This window comes from Dipodomys spectabilis, unplaced genomic scaffold (assembly GCF_019054845.1).
Source record: "Dipodomys spectabilis isolate Male_0828 unplaced genomic scaffold, ASM1905484v1 ptg000231l, whole genome shotgun sequence".
NCBI lineage: Eukaryota > Metazoa > Chordata > Mammalia > Rodentia > Heteromyidae > Dipodomys > Dipodomys spectabilis.
In genome coordinates, this window is record NW_024870908.1 from 3,933,491 (window position 1) to 3,958,717 (window position 25,227).

Below are 25,227 nucleotides of genomic sequence, written 5' to 3' on the forward strand. Positions count from 1 at the left end.
GCCGAGTGAGACCACTCACACGTGGAAGCACTCAGCCTGAGAACCAGCGGGTTGCTAGTACCCGCGGGCTCATCCCGCCAGCTGCCCCCAGGTGAGGGTGCGCACATCACTAACGCGCTTCACCTAGCACTGACTTCTACCATCACCGCCTACTTTCAACCTACTTCAGTTGAAAGACTAGTAAATATACAAACAACTATTTACGAGGTTGCGGCTCACAACTATTCAGTGTTTTACCTTTGGGGAAATCAAAAGATCCTTTAAGGTCTGAAATTTTAAATTTTCTTCCCCGAAATGAACGTGTCAGTTTTACAATGGCACAATCAAATCAACAGTACACTGGGGGGGGGGGGGGGGGGGGGGGGGAATTAATCACATCCCAGAATTCTCAGGGCTGGCTCCATGGACAGATGATGACCCAATTAGCTGCATATCCAGACACTTACTCTGACTTGGGGGGGGAGTAGGTGGTCATGGAGCTTGAAGCTTGAAGTCAGGGACCAGATGCCATCCTTGAGCTACTTTTGCTCAAGGCTAGTGCTCTATCACTTTGAACCACAGCTCCACAGTAGGAAAAGTCCATGAGACTTACCTTTTCACCACCAAAAAAACGGAAGTGGAGCTGTGTGGAACTCATGTGGTAAAACTCCAGCCTTGAGGAAGGGGGGAAAAAAAGCCAAGCAAGAAAGTGAAATTCTGAGTTCAAACCCCAACACCCACACCTGTAAGAGGTTAGAAATCAGGGCTGGGAAGGTGGCTCAGTGGTAGAGCACTTGCCTTGCATGCATGAGGCCCTGGGTTCAATTCCTCAGCACCACATAAGCAAAAAGAAAAAAGCCAGAAGTGGCACTGTGGCTCAAGTGGTAGAGCACAAGCCTTGAGCTGAAGAGCTGAGGGACAGCGCCCAGGCCCAGAGTTCAGGCCCCACGACCGGACCCCCCCCCCCAAAAAAAGAGGTTAGAAATCATGCTAGCAACTTAATGATTCTTTTTAAAAACTTAACTGAGTTCTCTGCTGAGCAAAAATCTTCAGGCCTACAGCCACAAGCACTCCAGTTACTGCCTCCCAACTGCCCTCAGAATTTATGTAGAAAGGGTGGAAGTTTTTCAGAAGTCTACACTTCATTTGATTCTATCCATAAATTGCTCATGTGTTGGTGTCCAAAACAAAACTGCAGACGACCCCAGGATTGTTATCTTCAATGATTTATTCACTTTATGATTTAAAAGATGTGTGTCACTATTCCAGTTGGGTAAATCACATTGAAGAAGTAAGCTGTCTTGCAGGTCTTTAGGTTTAGCCAAATGCTTTCCATTACTTTTGCTGTGCAAAATACTAAACATCATAATAAAGTTCTTTAGTATTAGCCACGCTCAGAACGCTGCAGTGCAGACGCGAACAGATCGGAGTGTGAAGTAGGGCAACAGGAGCTGAACTAAGAATTAGACCCGCCCCTTCACGAAGGAAGCGTTCCCCACACAAACCTCCAGGCGTGAAATGAGCCTGTTCTGTTCTCTACACCCAGCATCCCAGAGACTGAGGCAGGAGGAGGAGTAAGAGGTCGAGGCCAGCAGGGGCTACATAGCAAAACCCTGTCTCAAAAAGGAAAAAAAGGCTGAAAAGCAAATGTTATTTTTTTTTCAAAGTACCAAACAATTGTGCAATCTTTCATGATTTGTTTTGCATTTAAACAGGCACAAAGAAATTCTTCCCCAAAATTTTGAACTAAGCTGTCAAGACTAAAATTCTCCAAGATTAGAAATCATTTCCCTTTGTGACCAGGAAGCCCGCAGGGCTGTTCCGTGCAGTGGGGTCAGAGACCGGAGGGAAGCGGACAATGAGATGACAAGAAGCATTTGGTATTAATGCAATGGAAAAAAGTAACGGATGCTAAAGTTTTTAAAAAGTTTAATGGAGCCAATGGGCATATAAACTGTGTTCTGGCAGACATTAAGACCTGCTTTCTCTTACCAAAGAAAATGGCACATGTTTTATCAAAATTTGACAACTGAGAGTAAAGGGCCCTAAGATTAATTAAGCGTCAGAGCACCAACTTAAACAAAACAACCAAAAATATTGTTATTCAACTTGGAGAGAGGAAATAGAACCAAGATGTGGGGGATTATCTCAAAACCCTTCAGAACCGGAGCTCTGGCCTCTCAGGGGCAACACCTCACACTGCCAAAACCCAAATCCAGACTAAATGCACAAAGACAAAAAAGCAAAGATAACTCAAAATGTCTTTCTGAATATTCCAAAGGGAAACTTGAAAATACATAGGCTTGTCCGTTTCAGGTAAAATGACAGATTGCTATAATTCTTCCTGCTATTATACTCAAACAAACCCAAAAAAATGATCCACTTTTGAAAAAAAAATAAATCGTGGAATACCTCACTTTCATTCCTAGTTTGAGTCTGAGTTTCACTGTTTTAAATAAGGGCTATATCTAATAATACAGAACTTCAATTCACACCACATTTCTAACATTCCACTCACATCCCACCCAATCAATAATGGTTAACTTAGCAAAGTTTCTTCACAGAAAGGTATTATTAAATGGCTGAAAAAATTGCAAACTTTTAACAAAGTGCTGTGAGTAATTACTTGAAAAACCCTTACACTGATTTGCAATGGTCATTTAAGGAACAGGAAGTAACTGATACTGGACTAAGTCTGCAAGGAAACATTTTTTTCACTGTCCTAACTTGATATATAATATAATAATAGGATAGAATAAATTACAGTACCTGGCAGGCTGACATCAGTTCTTCATCTAAAAAAAGACTATCATTCAAGTCAAGATAGTAAAAATGAAGATGAAGCATGCTCTAAAACGCTGTAGCTACAAGAGGTCTTACATTTACCCAAAGAGGACTCTAATGAGCACTTTTATTGAGATCTAACTAATGTCTAGAGAACCTCCATGCGATTCCATCTTTTTCCAGGATGAGATTCCAAACTGTACTTCTGAGGAGAGGAGGGACAAGGTAGAGTAAGTTGTGATCACATTAGTAGTTGGTAAAACAAGAGCTCTGTCATCTTTCACCCACTACAATGGAAACTGAACAGTGGGGCATCCATGAAAACTGAAAACAGGACAGGAAAGATTAGAATAGCGAGCCCCACTATCCATCTCCCACCAGCCAACACTGAACCAAAAAGGAAGCCCACTCTCAAAGGTCATGCCCTCTTTCACGTCCCCTCGAATGCAGTCTAGACAGTTTCCATTTACCCTAGGGAAAGAAGCCCCCACAGGAAGTAGTACTTGTCTGAAAACTGAGTATTTGAAGCCTATAGGGTTAATCTGGGGCAGTTTAATCATATTGCTATTTTTAGAGCACTAAGACACACAAAGTGAATCCAATAGAGTTCTGTATATTGATTCAGTATTAAGTATTAATTGCATGACCATCATAGCACCTCTTTACATCACACAATTACCAGAATTAGAAACTGGAAGAAAAAAAAAAAAAAAACTAACTAAAAACCAGGTGCATGGTACAGTGCCGGTTGCAAAAATGGAAGCCTGTGGATTTGACAAGGAAGCCAAATCATGTTTTTAGACAATTATAAGAACCTGGCAATACTGTTGAAACAAAATTAACACAGCAGGAAATGGACCCCCAAAAAAGGAGAAAAGGAAGATACGAGGGGAAAAAAAAAAAAGCATTCTATAACCAAATAAACATCTGATATTTCCTTTCCCTTTGACAATAAATACAGTTAAGGTCACTTTTAGCCTTGGAACGGATATGTTTGCCTATGATGATCTTGCTAATGACTATACAATATCTGGTGTCCTCCGCTAGGGTTATAGTTTTGAGAGAAAGCCATAGTTACAAGAGGCATCTACTGTAAATACCTAGAACTTCCTTTTATGGCAACCACTATAGAATTCACTTGTCTTAAACAGTGAACAAGGGAAGATGGCCTCATGTTTCCTTTGCAATAATAGTATATGTTGAGGATCAAGTGGCTCTCAAGCAGCATGGTGGGTGTGAAAATGTTTGCGGTTTAGATCATTCTGTTGCGTTTATGGGTTGGTGAGTCTGTAATGACATCGCCACACTGGGCTGAGGTACGCTTTCTAGTTCCACCATTGTCCAAGTGGAGTGCCATTTCTTCTGATATGAAAGTGTTCAAATCGACATCATGGAGTCCATTTCTCCTTCGACTAGCATTCGATCCACTGCTTACATGTGTAGGAGAGCCTGGGGTACTCGAACGCACGCTTATACTAGCCATTGCACCACTAAGACCTAGGAAGAAGAAAAGAGGTTTTAGAGTTGCTCAATTATTTGACCCTTACGAAAGCAACCCACTTTATTTTTCTTTCATGTTGTCAGTGTCAACGATGTCTGCTGGTTATATTGGTAAGGGGTCACCATTTTATTCTGGAAGAACTCTTCCTCTAGCTCTGACCTTGGCAATACTACCAATAGGTGTGATATTGACAGCAGTTACAGAAAGCCTACTATGTGTCATATCCATCATGAAATTCTCCCTTATTATTTCGGGGGGATACTCTATGTGACTTTCAGATGAGGATGGGAAGTGCTTGCTCTAACCAGAACATCTGGTTATCCAATCACCATTTCACGGTGATTTCATGATCACTGGATCATGATCATTTCATTTCGCAATCCGTGGACCACGTCTACATGTAATATAAATAAATGGGGGCAGCAGGAAATCATTACCAGGCCCGAGTGGTCCCACAAGCCCCCTAGGCAAGGTGCCCACGCAGCCAAGCTGAAAATGCCAGGACATTTGAATACAAAGCCCTGGGCAGATGGCATATCATCATCACTCCCAGGTGTGGACATTATCTGATACCCTCAGGACACCCCAAGTCTGGAAGGCAGGGTTGGGTAAGGAATTCTGCTTTACTATTAAGTCCTGAAACCCACAACAGGCCCAGTACTAACTGTGGAACACTCATTCCTTAGAATCTTAAACAGTTAAGGAGCAAACTTATATTCCAACACTGAATGATCAAGATCAAACTGTGTGTGCAAGGCCTGAGTCAGGTCAGACCACAAAGATCGTAATAGTGTTGAATTTTGGAAGCCTAAATTGGCCTGTGGACTCTCCACCTATATGACTTTTTCATTGGATTACTCCAACCTCACCTAGAGACTTTGTTACTGACTAAATTTACAATGATTATTAACCCATGTTTGAAGACTAGGGGCCTGTACCTGAGATTTTAATATAAGCTTAGTGGCTTGTTTTGGTAGAAGCCCATTTGCTCTAATTTTGAACTATTATGTGGCTTAAACTTAAAAATGAAATTGAAAGGAAAAAAATCTCTGGCCAGGTGCTCGTGGCTCTTAATCCTAGCTTCTCAGGGGGCTGAGATCTGAAGATCACAGTTGGGAGCAAGCCCAGGCAGGAAAAGTCCATGTAAATCTTATTTTCAATTAATCAACAAGAGCTAGAACTGGGGCTTCTGGCACCAGCCTTTGGCACAACAGCTCAAGCCCCAAAGTCAGTACGCGCGCACACACGCACGCTCGCACACGCATACACACACACACAAAATAATCTCTGGCCCCCCCCTACACTAGTTCTCACTCTAAAATGTTCTCTCTCTAAAATATTCTGGAACAATGTTCCCCTCCATGGCCCCAACCAATTCCCACTGCTGACCTTCCTCCAGGCAGCTTCTACTTCTCCTTTCTGCACTTACCCAACCAGTCCCCCCCCCCGGCCTTCCCTAGAAGATGCACCCCCTCTTCCCACTGATGATCTCAGAAAATTACATGTCCCTTCCTCTACTACCTCTAAAAGACCATCACCTATTTTTTTTTAAAGGTAAAGATACTAACATTTGGAGGACTAGCAAAAAAAGGTTATACTCAAGGTCAAAAGGCAAGGGCTTAGACCAGCCCTTCAGGTGCAATCCATACTCCAACTTCACTGTTACACCACCTCCTCTTAAAGCCTCAATTGTTTTAGGCAAAGCGGCAGCAGCCTAGGGGCTAGGACAAGCAGCAGCATCTCTCTGATCCATAAGTAGCTCTTCCTTCCTGTTTCACCCTAAGAATGAATCACGCAGCGCCAGCATCAGTAACTGGCATTCTTTTACTCAGGCCAATACCCAAGGCCTGCAAGCTCCTCCAGCAACTTCCCTGCTTCTCCTAACCTGTCCCTCCTCTTTTTCCCAGGCACTTGTGGCCTCCTCTCCTGACTCAAACTTCCCACTCCTTCCTGTTCTCCAGCCTGCCAGCTGCTTCCTTCCCCTCTGTGCATTTCCCTTCCGCCTACCAGACAGGTGTCACCAGGGTGAGCTACCCCAGCCCTGAGCCGTGCCTGTGGGCAGCTGTTTTCCAGATCTGGACCACAGAAGCAACCTCTTTCCTATGCTCAAAGGCCCACACTTTAGTTCTGACTGCCTGCTTCTTCAAATAACATCTTCAAAGGGGAACTGTACCTTCCTCATCCCAACCCACAAGCTCACTTCAAAAAAATAAAAAGGAAATTCCAGCCGCCACACACACACACACACACACACACACACACACACACACACACACACACACACACACGCACGCACACGCACGCACACACACACAGAAGGTAAAAGGGGCTAAGAAAATCATCTCTTGTTCCTCTAAGCAGTCTTTTCATCTCTGGTTAGTGAACTAACATAGTAACACTGAATACTGCAGAAGAATATGTTAAAATCCTATCCCACAATTTGAAATACACTGAAATAAAAACTCAGTTAGCTGCTGACTTCAACAAATAAGCAAATAAATGAAGGCTACTGGCTGCTCACTAAACTAAAATCAAGTTTGTCAGTCAACCAAATGCCACACTTACAATTACTCACAAATTGTTGGGGGGTTTTTATCCCCAGTTCTACATGTAGACAAACTCTTCAGGGAGAGAGTTGTCTGTCTGTTCCTTTCCCCTAATCTCACAAGATAATATACTACTAGAAGGTATCCAATATTTTCATACACCCTTTTTATTATTTGCTCCATAATACAAAAGATTCTGAGGTAACTATTACATTTGAGAACTTGGCAATAAACTGGGCTACTTCAGTTATTACACTCAGGATCCCCTTTTATCGTTTGAAACTACACAAAGAATTCAACACAACCACCCATTGTTAATGGTGAGTCCCTAGGGTCCCATGGCAGTAAACAAATACCAAAGCCTCATAAAAACATTACATCAGAAGGGGACTACTCACTTCAAGCAAATGTTTCTTGTTTCAACTTCTCCATTAAAAAATATATACACATTAAACATCATTTGGCCAATTTGAAAAATGCTGTTATTCCTGGAAAATCTGTTTTTCTCTAATGGGTTGTGACTTAGGGTTTAACAACTCAAATAAAATCACATAACCTACTCTAAGTAGTGAAAATCTTTTCAAAGTTTGACTCACTAATAGTCCCCCAAAAGTTTTCACAAGTATCAAAACAAAAAAAATTGAAGATTAACAACCAAAAAAAATATGCATTTTAAACAGCCCAAATTTTATTTTATAAACCAATGACAACTACTGGAAGTTGCTTTAGGAAACCTTATTAGCTAAGCCACATGAACACAGGCCTATACAAATACAAAAAAATCTAAACATGCTTCAGAACAAAAAAAAACTAAGTTGTACGTCCTGAGGGCATACAACTTAATTTCTACTAAAAACACACTTTTTCAAAATGGCTATGGGAATATCAATTGACAAAAAGCAAGCAGAACAAGTAGCATTAGACAGAAAAGTCTCAATTGCTTAATACAAGATAAATAAAACTCATCAGTCTTAAAGCTTTTGTATTCATTTAAAATGATTAGTGCAGGAGTAGGAAAAATATTAGGATGACTTAATCATACTCTGAAAACTTTCAATGGAGCTAAAACAAACTTAACAGTCCAGATTATAGGAATCCAAGTTACATGGCAATTATTAAAAGTAGCACAGCTATTATTGTCATACCAAATTCATGCTTAGGGTCATAAAATGCTGTTCGCAAAGTCAATTACATGTAATTCATCCTCTAGCACACAGGTCACACACAGGCAGAGGAGTGAATGCCCACCCAATCAATCTCACTGCACTGGTCCACTGCAGTGGCCAGAGGGGCTTCCGCCCGGTGGAAGGGAACAGGCACTGGAGACCCACCAGCACAGGCTCAGGATCTGAAATCCCCAAAGCTGGAACAAAGTGGGTACCACCCTGCCTGGAAGCCCTAACCTGGCATTTCCACTCCTTGGAATGAAGTGTACTCACTATTCAAATGTGCACACAGGGCAGACAAGTACTGTGGTGTGGATGTAGTGTTTTACATGTGCAGGGAGCTCAAGCTTAAAAACAACTCTACTAGGAAGACAGTGGTAATGTGAAGTAGATACCACTCCCCACCCCAAGCTGTACAGTGAAATACTGAATTTTTATTGAAGTAAAGCACACTAAATAAATCAAACCAATTACAAAGATACATGTGTCACACCAAGAAAACATTTTCAGTTAATGCTGACAGCCCAAAATGCTTTCCATTTTTCGAAGACAGTTTTTAAAGCCATGGGAGAAAAAAATGCTCATGTTAAAATGAAAAAGGCAAGATACAGTACCATATATGCAATATGATCTCAACTATGAAATAAGTTTAATATTTATACATTAAAAAAAGAAAATGCACCAAACATTGAACTGCATTTATCGCTATATAGTAAGATCACAAGATACTGAATACTTTATTTTTGGAAATTTTCAAATTTTCCAAGAATTTACTTAAGAAAATTAATGAGTATATTAAAAGGATATTAAACTCAGTAACTACTAAATTAAGTGCTACGTAAGTAAACTGGCTTTGAGACATGGCCTCCTCTTTCACTGTAATGAAAAAAAAAAGGGCAACAAAATATTACTACACGTTCAAGACAACTCTTATTACTGATGTTGAATCTAATGTCCTACTTCAAACAACTTCACCTCAATAAAAAAAATTCCAACTGTTAATGCCATCTAATTGCCTTGACTTGTTCTCATTGTTAGAGGCTAGTGGAAGAAAAGCAATTTAGTTACAAGTTCCAGCCTTTAGGGGGAACTTAAGACTGAAATAGTATCATCAATTATAGTATAATCAATTAGAACAATGAAGAGATTGCTTTGGCGCATTAATTTCTTACATCTTAATTTCTAGATAAGCTTTTCAGAGACACACTTCAGTGTAAATAGCCATCAGTTATGTTACTTCAAAAAGTTCAGACAAGCTGGGTTGGTGCTGGTGGCTCACGCCTGTAATCTGAGTATAACAGTTCAAAAGCCATCCCAGGCAGGAAAGTCCATGAGACTCTTATCTCCAATAAACCACCAGAAAATCAGAAGGGGCGCTGTGGCTCAAGTGCTTGCCTTGAGCTGAAGAGCTCAGGGACAGCACTAGGCCTAGAGTTCAAGCCCCACAACTGATTTTTTTTTTTTAAGTTCAGACAGCAATATTCAATTAGCATCATCAAGAATCGATGGACATACTACGTTCCACATACATACTATGTTCCACACACTGCCAGGAGTGCAAGATGGGAGGACATAAACCCTTTTGTCACTGGTAATTTCTAGAAGTTTCTCTCTTTTTTAATGTCAAAATATGTTTCCAAACATTTAGCTACATCAATGTGAGGGATGGGTGAGTGGCAGGGAGGATGAGAGAACCAAACACAAAGTTCTTTCCTGTGTTATCAAGTAACTGGAATTTCATCAGGAAAGGTTGGTTCTCACAAATGTGGTTCACTCTGGCATACCTGGGCCAAAGAACGTTTTTACTCACTCGAAGAGAAGAGAAGAGAAGAGAAGAGAAGAGAAGAGAAGAGAAGAGAAGAGAAGAGAAGAGAAGAGAAGAGAAGAGAAGAGAAGAGAAGAGAAGAGGAGAGGAGAGGAGAGGAGAGGAGAGGAGAGGAGAGGAGAGGAGAGGAGAGGAGAGGAGAGGAGAGGAGAGGAGAGGAGAGAAGGAGAGAGAGAAAGAAAGAAAGAAGGCATTACAAAAACACTTGTACTCAGAAGAAAAAAAGCTGACTCAAGTTTAGCTAAAATCACAACTAGCTAAAAAAAAAAAAAAATTACAGCTTTTTACGAACTCTAAAGAGGTTGCCATTTTAGGAATTTGCCTTATGTATTTTTTCATGGTGAACTGTTTTTCTGACTTCACTTAAAACCCCTGAATCCAAATCCAAATAGTCACATTTTTCTAACAGTGTCCCCACACCCAGATTCTCCAGATCCAACCATGTCAAGCAATTTAATGACCTTAAGAAAATATAGCCCATAGGATGTTAGTTGAGATAGGGCAAAGGCTAGAAATGAAGGTTTTAAGGTATGTAAGACATAATGGCCTGGCCGGGCACCAGTGGATCATGCCTGGTAAGTCTGACTACTCAGGAGGCTGAGATCTGAGGATCATGGTTCCAAGCTAGCCCGAGCAGGAAAGTCCTTGAGACTCTCATCTCCAACTAACCCCCAGAAAACCAGAAGTGGCACTGTCCCTCAAAATGGTAGAACCCTAGCCTTGAGCAATAAAACTCAGAGACAGTGCACACAGGCCCTGAGTTTAAGGCCCCACAACCGACAAAAACACACACAAAAAAAAACCACTAGACCTTAACAGATTCCCTGTTGATCAAACTCTTCACACTAACAGATTCCTAATGGGTCAGAAACAATTATCCATCTTTATTAGCCACCTGCCCATCCCTCCAACGAAGAGTGTTTTTGTGTACTCTGTGAATTAGATAGTGGTGGGCTATAGAAAGGGCTATAGAATGGCCAGAAACAACACCGCCACACCTCTGCAGGACTTAATAGCACAAATCAGAAAACCTAACACCAAACTCAATGTTCAACCAACTGCTGCTGGAACACAAGGGTTTGAGATCCTCTGAGCAATACAGCAAAATCCCATTGGGGGGGGGGGGGGGGGGGGAGAAAAGGAGAGAAAGAGAAAAGAAAAGAAAAAATACCTATTCAATCTCTTGCTTTGTTCTTGAAATTCCCAAGTGTCACAGTAAAGGCTGGATTGCCTGAATCTGTTCAAGTCCCTCTCAGCACATATGCTGGCAAAAAGCACTAGCCCACAGTCTTATTAATTTGCTTTCAACATTAGACAAACTTGAAATCGAGAAGATACTGTTTCTTGTTGTTCTTTATTCTTTGCTAAGAAAATGTCAGTCAAGTGCCAATGTTGGCAGTGTTCCCCATCAGTGCCTAATGATAACACCAGATCCTGCCTGTTACTGGCCTTTGTGTGAAATGAGGCATCATTTCAGTGTTAAAAACTCTAGCATACTGATGTTGATTCCAAGTACTGCAGTCAAGATGGTCAGTTATCTAGCCAATAAAAACTAAGTATCTGATTTTCTTGTGTGTCTGTACTGGGGCTTAACACAGGGCCTCAGGCTTCTATAGGTTGGTTTTTTCACTCAGAACTGACATTTTACCACTTGAGCCACACCTCCACTTCTAGTCTTTTGCTGATTCATTGGAGTTAAAGAGTCTCACAGACTCTTCTGTCTGGGCTGGCTTCAAACCTCAATCCTAAGGCCTCAGCCCTCATTACAGGCTTGAGCTAATGGCACCCAGCAGCAAATATCCGTGAGCCGGGGTCAGCAAGCTACAAAATGATGGGGGCTTTGAAGTGACGTGATGGGGGGGGAGAGATAAGTGAAGTTTCACCCAGCATCTGGCTCTGCCTTCAGAATACATGCCCCTCCTCACTATGTACCCTTGAACCAATTCCAGCAATGACAACAGAGTTCACAAAGACAAACAATTCAAACTAAGCTTTTGAGACAACATAAGCCTGGCAAGTGAACTCAGAAGCTCTCAGGCCGGGTGGTATGGCAAGTGGTGGAGCACCTGCCTGGCAAAGCCTTGAATTCAAATCCCAGCAGTTTTTCCTCTACTCCAACAAACACCTACCTATCTACCTACCCTAATGTCTCTTCAGTGAGGTGAAAGAGCATGTAACCTATTTCCCTAGCTTGGCAACAGGTAACAAGTCCAAGAGCTTAGCAAGTAATATCTAAGGAAGGAGTAGTATGGCTGTCTAAATTAACAGCGCTGAAAGCTGCAGTTTATAGAGGCAAAGGATCCTCAAAGACCACTGCGACATGACATCCAGGGTTAAGTGCTAAGTCCACTATTTTATGTCCTGTCTACCACGAGCAGGCAGAGACACCCACACCAGACTCAGAACTAACCAACAAACCTTTTCTCAAGGAAAAGAACACAGTACCATAGAGAACAGGCTCTCATACTACATAAGTGTATTACCTTCGAAAAGATGACTTGGGAGGCTGGGAAGGTGGCTTAGTGGTAGAGTGCTTGCCTAGCATGCATGAAGCCCTGGGTTGGATTCCTCAGTACCCAAGGAACAGAAAAGGCCAGGAGTGGCACTGTGGTTCAAGATTCTATAGGGCATGACAGCATTCTTCCCGCTATGGTGAGCCAAAGACACATAGTGGAGTGAACTGGCCACAAACCATTCATATTCATCTTCAAATCTAGATCAGAGACACAGGAAGTTTGTCTATTTGCTCATGTCTTTAAAGAAAGGCCTCAAGCCCTTCAAAGGGCTTATTCTAATTTAAGATTCTATTTTTTGCATCCTTAGATTTACACACAGGTTTCATCCTCTAGTCATCTGGGGACTGCAATCCTCAACTCTTTCCAGGTCTCAGATCCTACTGCGTGAAGTCACTCGCTTCTCAGATCTATGTGTTACCTCTGTAAATAACTTCAAACTACAACTGTACCAGACTCTGGTAGGTTCTACAGAAGTCAAAAGGAACCAAACAAGGAGCCCCACACTAACATAGCCCCAATCAACAGGAAGGAACTGCCTGGATATTAAGTAAGGCCTAATTTAGGAAAGGCTTTAAGAATGAGAGAATTAAGTGTCAATTCTACAGTGTCAATTTACATACGCCTAACTTACAGAGGTCAAACCCCACTAAGAAGGAGGGAAGGGAAAATCGGTTGGTCATGGTGGCAAACACTGGAAATACCAGCACTTAGGAAGCTAACTAAAGTAGAAGATTGCAAAAGTTTGAGTCCACTCTAGCCCACACAGCAGATTCTGCTTAAAAAAAAAAAAAAAAAAGTAAAAAAGGAAAGCAGCACTACAGAAGCGTTGTGTGATTTTTGTTTTGTTTTGTTAGTCCTGGGGCTTGAACTTAGGGCCTGGGCACTGTCACTGAGCCTCTGTGCTCAAGGCTAGTGCTTTACCACTTGAGTCACTCCAGTTTTTTGTGTTTATGTGGTACTGAGGAATTGAACCACATGCATGCTAGGCAAGCACTCTACATGACTAAGCCACATTCCCCCACCCCGGTGATCAGTCTTAAAGAGAATGAAAAGGTGGGGGAGGTAAGACTTGTACAAGAGCACACACAGCACTTTAGGGTTAACATGGTATAGCTGGAATTTCTGACAAGTTAAGAGGGGACCATACTACCTTGTAATGTTTAGAAGAAATGTGACAAGAGAAAAGATACCTACAGTGATCTCATGAAAAACTGACAGTTCAGAAATGGGAAGCAAGAGCAGAAAGATTAGCCTAAGCTTATGTCTATAATCCTAGCTAGTCCTAGCTTCTTGGGAGACAGAGATCTAGAAGACAGACATTCAAAGTCAGCCTAGGGAGAAAAGTTCTTGAGATTCTATCCCCAAAATAATCAGCAAAAAGCAAGGCCTGAAAGTTCAAATCCAGGTACTAGTAAGAAGGAAAACAAAACCCTAAGGTTTTATCTTACACATATCACATTTAGGACTTCAAATCCAACAACTATGAGGGAGGAAAAAAGGAAGCTCTCCAGTTGCTTATCTTCCTGACTGAAGAAGCTGTAGGAGCTGATGTGTGCTAGCTATCACTGGAACAGAAGGCTGAGTTGTGTGAGAATGTCATCTGAAGACAAATGACTACAGAATCCACTAGGAGGTGTGCTCCACAGGACAATGATAGAAGACAATGACTAGTTTGAAAGACTAGGGAAATCTAAAGACTTACGAATCTGGCCCCTTGAAGGACCTGCAAAGGTGGTAGCTATTCCTAGAATCCTGAGACCCAAGCAAAAGAAAAGGAGAGGCTCTTTCTTTTAGAGCAAGGATGGCTCCAAGAATTATCATGAAAAACATTGGCGAGAACCAAAGTAGTCGAGGGGGATTTTTTTAATCCACTTGAAATCTGTTTATACTGAGTTTAATTCAGCTTTCAGTAAATTTTCAATGTTATTTTAAGATGAAGATTAACAAGGTTAAGACCCCCCCACACACAAAAAAAATCAACTGAGTATTAACAAGTTCAAGATATGTCAAAAATATAAGTACTGGTTATAGCTTTACACTCTGCCAATCATTAATTAAAGCTGTTTTGACTGAAACTGTTTTAAGAACCATTAACTGAACGATGTGCTTTTGATTGAAATTCTTTACCTATTCTCTCTTGCTAAAGTGGGCCACCCCAAGATTCATTGAGGTTATCTATCAGGAGCTCTAACTTACTGTTACACTCTGTGTACATGAATTACTCTGCAAATACCTCATCTTTTTCTTCAAATAAAACACAAATGTTTGGTACACCGGTGTGTTTGGTGTAGATATTGGTTGTGGCAGTGTTTGGAAAATGCTGAAAATACTTAAGAGAAAAACCACCTCCATAAAGAGATAAAAGACAGAAAAGAGATAAAAGGAGGAAAGTGAAATATACTTTATGAACAAGTCTGCCTCATATTCTTTTCCCATGTCTCTTTGTTCCTTCTATGGAAACCTAAAATGCAGACTTTTCCTCAAATGGAAAGATCTGAAAAACTTTGGTTTGTCCTCAGTAATATTTCAAATTTGACAAAGTCAACTATATGCAAAACTAAGTTCTGACACAGAATATACCCTAATTAAGATGTTTCCTTAAGGAAGGATTCAGTGGCTCACACCTCTAATCCTAGCTACTTGGGAGGCTAGAATGACAGCTGGGAGGTCTGCATGAAGAAATGTTGGCAAGACTACTCCTCAACCCATAGCTGAATCCAGTGTGTCCACTTATCCCAAGTTAAATGGGAAGCTAAATTCAGTGGCACACACCTGTGATCCCAGCAAGGACGGGAGACCTAAAAGGCAGATTGCCATAGCTTATGGCCAGGAGGGGACCTATGGAGACTTAGTTTCAATCTCTAGTACCACCAATAAGAAAAATATTTTAGGGCTGGGAAGGTGGCTCAGTGGTAGAGTGCTTGCCTTGCATGCATGAAGCCCTGGGTTCAATTCCTCAGTACCACATAAGCAGAAAAAGCCGGAAGTGTTGCTGTAGCTCAAGTGGTCGAGCACTAGCCTTGAGCTGAAGAGCTGTGGGACAGCGCCCAGGCCCAGAGTTCAGGCCCATAAATGACCAAAAAAAAAAAAAATTTTATGAAAAGCTTCCAAATACATTTTAAAAGACCGCTTTAGAGGAAAAAAATTGGGATAGAACAAGGGCAGGGGTAACACTGTCCATTGGTACTATTAGCCGGTGCTGCTGGCTCACACCTACAATCCTAACTACTCGGGAGGCTGAGATCTGAGCATCATGGGTTTGAAGCCAGCCTAGGCTTTACGTGCCAGTCTTTGAGATTCTTACCTCCAATTAACCACTAAAACAAAAACAAAACCAGAAGAGGTGCTTTGGCTGGGTGATAGAGCTAACCTTGAGGAACCAAGGAGCTCAGGGACTGTGACCAGGCCCCAAGGTCAAGCCCCAGAAATGGCCAAAAAAGAAATGTACTCTTAACCTGACTTATGTAACTGTTAAGTCCTCTGCACATCACCTTTGTAATAACAAAAAAAAAACTAAAAAATAGAAGACCTCCCTAACAGTTTTTACTTCAAATTTACTAACTATGACAAATCAGTTCATAAGGATACCAGGTAAAGATAATTGTGAATATACATTTCTAGTAAGGAAGGCCTTCTTCCTAAACCTCCTTTAAATGCTTACCTTTAAACACTCAGATCAGACTAGCTTTTTCAGCACACTGATATTCTTGCAAATCACTAAAGCTGTAAAATTCAGTATACTACTTGTTGTTTCAAGAGGCCTTATTACTTAATTAATCTTACTTGCATGAACTAGAGGTATGAACCTGAATAGTAAGTTGTCTCTCATGTATAGCTACTTTATAACTACTTTTCCACCCCAAAAGTTTTATATTTAAAATTTTTGTTTGGTTTTATTCAGTGACAGGGCATGAGCCCAGTGACTCATGCATGCTAGGCAAGCACCCTATCACTGAGCAACGTCCTCAACCCTATTTCGGCTTTTTAAAACCCTCAGAATTGGGCTGGGGATACAGCTCAGTAGTACAGCACTTGCCCAGCATGCACAAGGCATTGGTTCCATGCCCAGCATTGACAAGTTTGGAAAAAAAAAATCACTATTTAAAACTGAGCAGAGTATGCTCACCAGTAATCCTAGCACTTGTGTGATGCAGAGTGGGGTACCATTTCCAATTCCCGGCCAGCCTGGTCTTCTGAGTGAGATGAGACTGTTTCCAAAAGCGGGGAGAACTGGGCTGCAGGCCTAGCTCAAGTGGTAAAGCATTTGCCTAGCAAGCACAAGGCCCTGAATTCAACAACCAGCCCCCATCTCACAATTTGTGCTTAAACTGTCTCTTCTATAACTGTATCATCACTGGAACTCCCAAAGTTCAAATGTAGCTATTATTGTCACTGGTTGAGCAGATTCAATTTGAGCAAATGTAACAGGAGTCAAGAGCAGAGTTTTTTCTTGAGGAGGAGGATAGCTTGCCCTTCTTACTATACACACTATTGCATTAAGGTTTTAAAGCAGAGACTGGGAAGGTGGCTCAGTGGTAGAGCGCTTGCCTTGCATGCATGAGGCCCTGGGTTCAATTCCTCAGCACCACATAAGCAAAAAGAAAAAAGCCAGAAGTGGCGCTGTGGCTCAAGTGGTAGAGCACCAGCCTTGAGCTGAAGAACTGAGGGACAGCACCCAGGCCCAGAGTTCAGGCCCAAGACTGGACCCAAAAAAAAAAGATTTTACAGCAGGCCAATGTGTGGCTCAGCAATAGTCTGTCTAGCAGGACCCAGTGTCACTCACACACAAGGTTTTACAGGGGTTGGAACTGTGGTAGATTGCTAGCCAATTATCAAGTGTCAAGTACCAAGTTTGAGTCCCAGTCTCAGAAAATTTTAAATAAAAGATCAAAAGATTTTACAGCAAGCAAGGCTTGTTTCTTAAAGCTGTCTTTGACAGAATACTAGCATGGAATGAATCATAAATGCCACTTAATGAAAAGTCAAGAGATAAGAAAACTCACTATATCACTGACATTAACCTGACCAACTATGTATCCCTCTTGTAACTGACTTTCCAACCCAAAGAAGAAATATGTGAAACCCAAGTTCAGTAGGATCAGATTAAGCTCATTTGTGCCCAAGTTTAAAAAGTTCTGAAGTGGTAGAGCGCTCGCCTTGAGCTGAGGGACAGCGCCCAAGCCCAGAGTTCAAGCCCTACAACCGACCAAAAAAAAAAAAAAAAGAGTTCTGAGCAGCTTTACTATTCTAGTATTTGGAAACAGTGTAGAATGCATAGCAGTGAATCCATACAAGAGGGGATTCTTGCAGTGTTTTTTCTTTTTAAAAAAAACTTGCTATCAGGAAAAACTACTTCCCAACTCCATACTCTAGTTACAAAAAGGAATAAAAAAAAGTTTTCAGATTATAGGCATTAAAAGTTGGATCATACATATCCCACTATATTTATTAATTACCAGGCTAATTTTCAGATGACCCACTCCATGGCCTAGGAAGACTTTTAACAGGATTCACTGGCCTGCCTCACTAGCAGTTGCTTCTACCTGTTCCATCATCTGTTAGATTTAATCAATTTTTTTCATCTTGCTTCTCTGTTTTACCTTTTTCATTTTGCTGCTATTGTTTTAGTTTTTCCTGACATATCATCATAGAGACATTAACAGTCTGTTCTGTAAGTCTGTAGTAAAAAGCAGAGAGAAACAGATGTATGAATAAGGGCATTCCCAGGCTTCTCCAGTAACAGTGAAGCCTCTGAGCCAATAATGCCCTCTGATGATGGATCTGGATCTGGAGAGGTGCAGTTGCACCTCTACACAATCCTATCGAAGTAAGGACTCAAAGGACAGCGCGCAGGAGGACAATCAATGACATTTCCCTCTCGTTTGGGTTATCTAGCCCTCCACAGCACACTGATTAAGAGGTGTTAAAGGCAGTTCCTGTGAGGACTAACTCAACAATTACCTTCTGTGCTTGCTTGTCATAGACCAGCTTTTGAAGAAACTAAACATGTAATATAATTCTTAAGACCCAAGTACTTCCTCTTTGATTCAGAAAAGAATATGTACAACACACAGTAAGTTGAATTTTAGTTAATGTTGCAGAAAGAATACTGTAACATAAACGAGGTCAAATTAAGCTCCTAAAAACTTTTTTTTTTTAAACTGGCTGACAGTCAAAAATTGCCCCTAAATCCTTAGCCTACAGTCTACTTAACATTTCTAGAGCAAGTTGTTTACTTAATAGACAGAAACAGCCGATATATCTAGACCTAACCCTAACATAAAAAAGGTCCACAGGCACATCTTAACCATTTTTCCAAAGAAATATGTTTAAACGGCTTTACCATGCAGGGCTATGGCTTCCCGGAAGGGTTGCAAATCAGTCTCTACAGATGAGCTAGTTTCCGTTGAAGTAGCTCGGTTAGGGGACACTACAGTCAGTCTTGGGGGAGCTCTAGAGTTTCGTGGTGGAGGAACCTTTCCACACAGGAAGCTGATCAAATCTTCTCTACGAATAGTTCTTCTGCGTTTTTTAACCCAAGCCAACACATCCTTATTGCGTCGCTGATAGCCAATCTGAATTCCAATATCAAAACTTCGCTGATGGGTATCCACGCTTTCTATTAGGAAAAAAGAAAAGATACATGGATGATCATTACAGCCACATTACATTTCCTCCTAAAGAAAACTGTTTATGAGTTAATAAAAATGAATTACCCTACCTGTAAGTGATCTGGTAATTTGAAATATATGTACTTGGGAATGTCAGTTAATCTTTGCATGAGTGCTTGAGTATGTGTGTGTATTGATATTGGGAGCTTTAACTCTGGCTTTTTCATTCAAATCTGATGCTGTACCACTTAAGCCATACCTCTACTTCCAGCATTTTGCTAGTTAATTAGGAAATAAGTTCATGAACTTTGCTGCCCAGGAGAGCCTTGAACTTCAATCCTGAAAGCTCAGCCTCCTGAAGTAGCTCGGATTATGGATAGGCATGAGCCATTGGCACCAGGCTCACTTATTTAATCTTAATGGTCTAAATTTGGAGTTCACAAATTACAAGTCCTAAAGCTTACCTTGTTCTTTAAAAACAAAACAAGGGCTAGGAATGTGGCTTAGTGGGGTAAGGCTGCTTGCCTGGCATGCATGAAGCTCTAAGTTCAATTCCACATAAGCAGAAAATGCCAGAAGTGACACTGTGGCTCAAGTGGTACAGTGCTAACCTGAGCAAAAAGCAGCTCAGGGACCATACCCAGGCCCTAAGTTCAAGTTCCAGGACTGGCAAAAAAAAAAGAGCAGTAACTTAGAAATACAGAGACTTTTGTTTAAGCCAAGTTACCTAAAATAACAACAGTATTATCAGTAAAGTTATAAAGTGCTTATTAAAACTTCATGAGAAAAGAGAGGAAGTAACATGGTGTACCTTGAGACAGGTTTTTCTGTTCCCTTTGCTACAAATGAGGAAAGCAAGGTAATGGAGGGGGTTCCTTAACAGTTGGACACACTTTAATTCAGAAGAATGAATTCTCATGAAAGCTAGCTAGCTAGAAGCACCAAGCACACCACTGAACAGATGTCTAAATATTACACACAACTCAGGCCATCCATGCTCATCTGATTTTTACCAAGTCATTCTGGAGATGCAGTCCTACCAAAAGGCTCAGCACCAAAAATAGAAATACACACACTGCGGTAAACATTTTAGAATAGGAAAAAAAAATGTTGACTAACAAAGTTTTTGATCATTCTGCTTCTAATTCCCAATAGTTTTTTTTTTTAACTTAAAATCTTCAAAAATGCTGCTTTCCATTCATTTATGACTGGCTTGTGTCTGAAGAAATGAGAAATCAGATACATGATTGGCATAATGACTTGGCTATTGTTTTGTTAGTAAAATGCTGGAGAAGTGATTTTTTCTCCCTTGAGACAAGGTCTTCCTATGTAACTTTGCCTTAAAATTCCCCTCTGGACTTGAGGTATGTAGCAAACCTGGGAATTCAAAAACATACTTGAAAGTTTAAGTCACTGAAAGTTATTTTTAGTCAGCTGCTGTGCTAGCAAAACATCAACAGTGTTTTTAAAGACATCCAGTAAGCTGCTGTCTTATCCTTGAACCTTCTGTCTCTTACTTTTCCTGGCTTTACTTCTATGTATGCCATATGTAAAGGAGACTAAAAGCAAAATCAGTCATACCATAAAGACCTATGTCCCAGAAAGAAAACATGAATCAATCTCACACTGACTGAATCTGTGTTAATGAAAAAGACTAGGCTCTAGCTCAGAGGTAGCTCAGCCCACACCAATCCCAAGGTTCAATCCTCAGAGGAAAGTAAGTACAGCTGTGTACAAGACCGTCTCAACAAATGGTCAATCTTTTTTGTTTTGTTTTTTTTTGCCAGTCATGGGGCCTAAAGTCAGGGCCTGGGTGCTGTCCCTCAGCTCTTCAATTCAAGGCTAGCACTCTTCCACTTGTGGGCCACCGCGCCACCTCCGGCTTTTTTCTGCTTATATGGTGCAGAGGAATCGAACCCAGGGCCTCATGCATGCAAGGCAAACACTCTACTACTGAGCCACCTTCCCAGCCCCAGGTGACCAGTCTTCATGGTTAGATTCAAAAGAAAGTGAGAAATTTTTTTCACTTACATATCACTTAAATCACTGTAACTTTGAGAAAATTAACCTAATTTTGCAGGTAATAAAAAGCTTAAGCTAGATGCAGGTGGCTGATGCTATAATTTTACCTTATCAGGAGGCTAAGCGCTAAACAATCACAGTTCAAAGCCAGCCCAGGAAGAAAGTCTACTGAGACTCCATCTCTACAAAAGCCAGCAAAAAGCAGGGCTGGAAGTGTGTCTCAAGAACTAGAGTGAGCAGGACGCCAGTAACCCATGCAAATAACCCTAGCTGCTCAAGAGGCTGAGATCTTAGGGTCGCTATTGAAAGACAGCCAGGGCAGGAGAGTCCATGAGAGTCTTATCTCCAATGAACCACCAGAAAACTGGAAGTGGGGCTGTGGCTCAATAAAACGCTAGCCTTGAGCTGGAAGACCTGAGGGACAGCACCCAGGCCCAGAGTTCAAGCCCCATGACCAACCAAAAAAATAAGAGTGACAGCTGAGCAAGTCAGCCAAGCAAGCATCCAACACTGATTTTAAGACCCAGTATAGCCAGAGAAAAATAGTAGCTCAAGAATAAGGTCATGTGGTGGCACCTGCCTGAATCCTGTTGCAGCACTGAAGCAGAAAATTTACAAGTCAGCCTAGTTCCAAAAAAAAAAAAAAAACGAAGAGGGAAGCCATTTCTCACGTCTCACAATCTGAATAATGGCCAAGTCACCACGACAGTCAGTATCTGATTTCTCATTTCCTCATAACAGAACAGGAATGAACTCCATTTTAAAGGGAAACAGCACTCTATCTTCTCTTCAAGCAAAGATGTACAGGAACCCCAACTTTAAAAGAGTAGATAAGCCTAAGATGACTAGAAAATTCTATGTAGAACTTGAATGATTCTGAAATGAGCTAAAAATCATTTAAGGGAAATGAAGTTATCTCTCAAGCCTACCCTATACATAGAACCAAAGAAAAGAGGATACGGGGCTGGGAAGGTGACTCAGTGGTAGAGCATTTGCCTTGCCTGCATGAGGCCCTGGGTTTGATTCCTCAGCACCCACATAAGCAAAAAGAAAAAAGCCGGGAAGTGGCGCTGTGGCTCAAGTGCTAGCCTTTAGCTGAAGAGCTGAGGGACAGTGCCCAGGCCCAGAGTACAGGCCCCACGACCAGACCCCCCCCCCCAAAAAAATAAAGAGGATAAACCCAAAATGTGCAAACCTAGAAGCAATTAAATTTCTACAAACTTGTCCTATCTAAATGTCCACTAGATCGAAGTTTCTGCTTCCAAAGTACATGAAGAAATTTTTTATTTTTCTGGAAAAACCAGAGGATGGTCAGCCCCAACTAGAAAAGCAGGACAGGGAAAACTAAGTAGATATGGAAACAAATGTAGCAAGTCAGAGGTAAAAAGACAACAAAACTCCAGAAAGGGAGGACCCCCAAAGCTGCTAAACACTCTGATGGCAATGGCTATAATCCGACTCATGGCTGTAATCCTACTCCAGAGAATGAGATCTGAGGATCGGGGATCAAGGCAAGGCCCTCAGCCTAGTCTGTGAGATTCTTATCTTCAATTTATTACTTAAAAAGCTGGAAAAGGTGTTGTGGCTCAAGTGGTAGAGCGCTAGCCGTGAGCAAAAGCAGCTCAGGTATAGCACCCAGGCCCAGATTTCAAGCCTCAGGACTGGCCAACAAAAAGAAAAAAAAGCCAGACACTGGGGCCTCAAGCCTATAATCCTAGCTAATTAATGAGAAGGCTGAGATCCGAGAATCAAGCCAGCCTGGGCAGAAAAGTCCTCAGGAGACTATTATCTCTAACCACTCAAAAATCAGAAGTAGAGTTGTAGCTCAAAGTGGTAGCAAAAGAGTTCATGGACATAGCCCAGACCCTAAATTCAAGCCCCACAACCAACCAAAAAAAAAAAAAAAAAAAAAAAAGCTATTAGTACTGGAAGAAAGTGACAGCCAAGTTTTAAGTTATTTTGACAGAGGGCCAAGAATTGTCAGTCTGCAATGGGCATAGATTTGAACCTGGAAAACTCAATTTTCACCCATGGTTTAAAAGACTTTTTTAAAAAAAGAAATGTCAACCTCTTTTTTTTTTTTTAGGGTCCGGTTGTGGGGCTTGAACTCTGGGCCTGGGCTCTGTCCCTCAGCTCTTCAGCTCAAGGCTAGCACTCTACCAAGTGAGCCACAGCGCCACTTCCGGCTTTTTTCTTTTTGCCTATGTGGTGCTGAGGAATCGAACCCAGGGCCTCATGCATGCAAGGCAAGCGCTCTACCACTGAGCCACCTTCCCAGCCCTTTCAACCTCTTTATGAAATTATGCCACTAACCAACCATTCTGACCAAGCCTCAATAAAAGATCCAAGAGTTCGATTTTTTTTTTTAACTTTTTAAAATGAATTGTAGAGCTGGGCACTGGTGGCTCATGCCTGTATTCCTAGCTACTAAGTAAGTAGCCTGAGATCTGAGGACCACAGTTCAAAACCAGCCTGGGCACGAAAGTCCTTGAGACTCAACTCCAATAAACCACCAGAAAACCAGAAGTGGCCCTGTGGCTCAAGTAGTAGAACACTAGCCTTGAGCTGAAGAGCTGAGGGACAGAGCCCAGGCCCTGAGTTCAAGCTCTAGGACTGGCAAAAAAAAAAAAGGAATTGTATAAGCATTTACAAACTGAAAGGAACAAGAGAAAAGAAGCAGAAACAACTTTTAAGGTCTTTGGGTACATGCCTTTTGCACTGAGTTCATTACTTAGTTTAGTACTTGGTTTAACAGTATATATATATTCTCTCATTTCACCAAATTAACCTATTTTCAGTTATTTCAAGGAATAGAAAGCCTCAAATTGATGCCAATGCATTCAAAATAAGAGTTCTTTTAGCCCTCCTGCCTTGAGCCAACTGAGAAAGGCTGCATGTTTACATCTTAGGAAAGGAGATAGAAGTAGGTGCAACCAACAAAGCTTATTCTAGCACACAAAAAACTAGAGTTACTTCCTTTCCTATTAAACACTGCCTACTTACTGTAGGAGACATTGGAGGAAAATTGATCACTAATACAGCACCATCAACATTTACTCCCAACATGAAAGGCACAAAACTAAGAGCTCGTACTGTAATCTGTGGGCACTTAGGCCCATTCACAGTTAAGAAAACCAGAGCGCACAATGGGAGAAATACCTGGCTCCAACATGTCTGCAGAACCACACAGCAAACAAGTACTGGAGCCAAGATCTGAGTTCAGTCTGACAGCAGACTTCCAAGACTCAACCATAATGAAACTTCAGTACTGCTAGGACAGACACTTGGGGGCAGATCTGTTCAAGGACACTCAGAATTATCTTTTAATAAAAATAGCATCAAGGGCTGGGAAGGTGGCTCAGTGGTAAAGTGCTTGCCTTGCATGCATGAGGCCGTGGGTTCGATTCCTCGGCACCACATAAGCAAAAAGAAAAAAAAAAGCCGGAAGTGGCGCTGTGGCTCAAGTAGTAGAACACTAGCCTTGAGCTGAAGAGCTGAGGGACAGTGCCCAGGCCCAGAGTTCAAGCCCCACAACCGGACCCCCCCCCCAAAAAAAAATAGCATCAAAAGATGTGTGTATATGTGTGACAATCAATGCTTCAAATGCACATAAAAATGTAAAGGTAGGGCTGTAGGCATAGCGTAAGTGGTAGAGCATCTGCCTAACGTGTAAAACTTGAATTCAAATTCCAGTTTAAGAAGAACTTAAAAAAAAAAGAATAAGTAAATGAGCAAGGAGCCCAAAACAGTAGAAGGAATTCCAGATTAGACAGAATTCCTTCCTATGGAGAAATCAGGAGACTGGGTCTGAAATACGCCACCCCACCCCCACCCTGGCCAGAGGAGTTGGATTTAAACTGCACCATGCTAGAAGAGCAGCTCAGGGAGTACTCAGGCCCCCAACAAAGCAAACTCAGACTTGACCCCATTTCCCAGGTAAGCATCAATCCTGTCAAAGTTAAAATGACCTCTAACTTTTCACTCCCTTTAGTTGCAGCTATTAAAAACAACCTTCTGCCAGGGCCTCCCCAATACTGAAGAGACTTCATTTTTTTGGAACTATCAAGAACCAGCAATCAGGGGCTGGGAAGGTGGCTTGCCTTGCATGCAGGAGGCCCTGGGTTCGACTCCTCAGCACCACGTAAGCAGAAAAAGCTGGAAATGGTGCTGTGGCTCAAGTGGTAGAACACTAGCCTTAAGCTGAAGAGCTGAGGGACAGCGCCCAGACCCCACAACCAACAAGAAAGAAAGGAAGAAAGGAAGAAAGGAAGAAAGAA

General features: G+C 41.7%; 1 protein-coding gene across 1 annotated transcript in view; it reads right to left on the bottom strand.

The window, feature by feature from the left end:
- Nucleotides 1-1,189: 1,189 nt before the first annotated feature.
- Nucleotides 1,190-25,227, bottom strand: part of CUNH16orf72 (chromosome unknown C16orf72 homolog) — a 28,554-nt gene continuing 4,516 nt past the window's right edge. Inside the window, exons 3-4 of the mRNA XM_042698383.1 lie at nt 18,661-18,936; nt 1,190-4,260 (exon numbers count right to left, since the gene is read on the bottom strand). Coding sequence (XP_042554317.1) covers nt 4,016-4,260; nt 18,661-18,936 — 521 coding nt within the window. The 3' untranslated portion in view covers nt 1,190-4,015. The remainder of the gene's footprint in view (nt 4,261-18,660; nt 18,937-25,227) is intronic.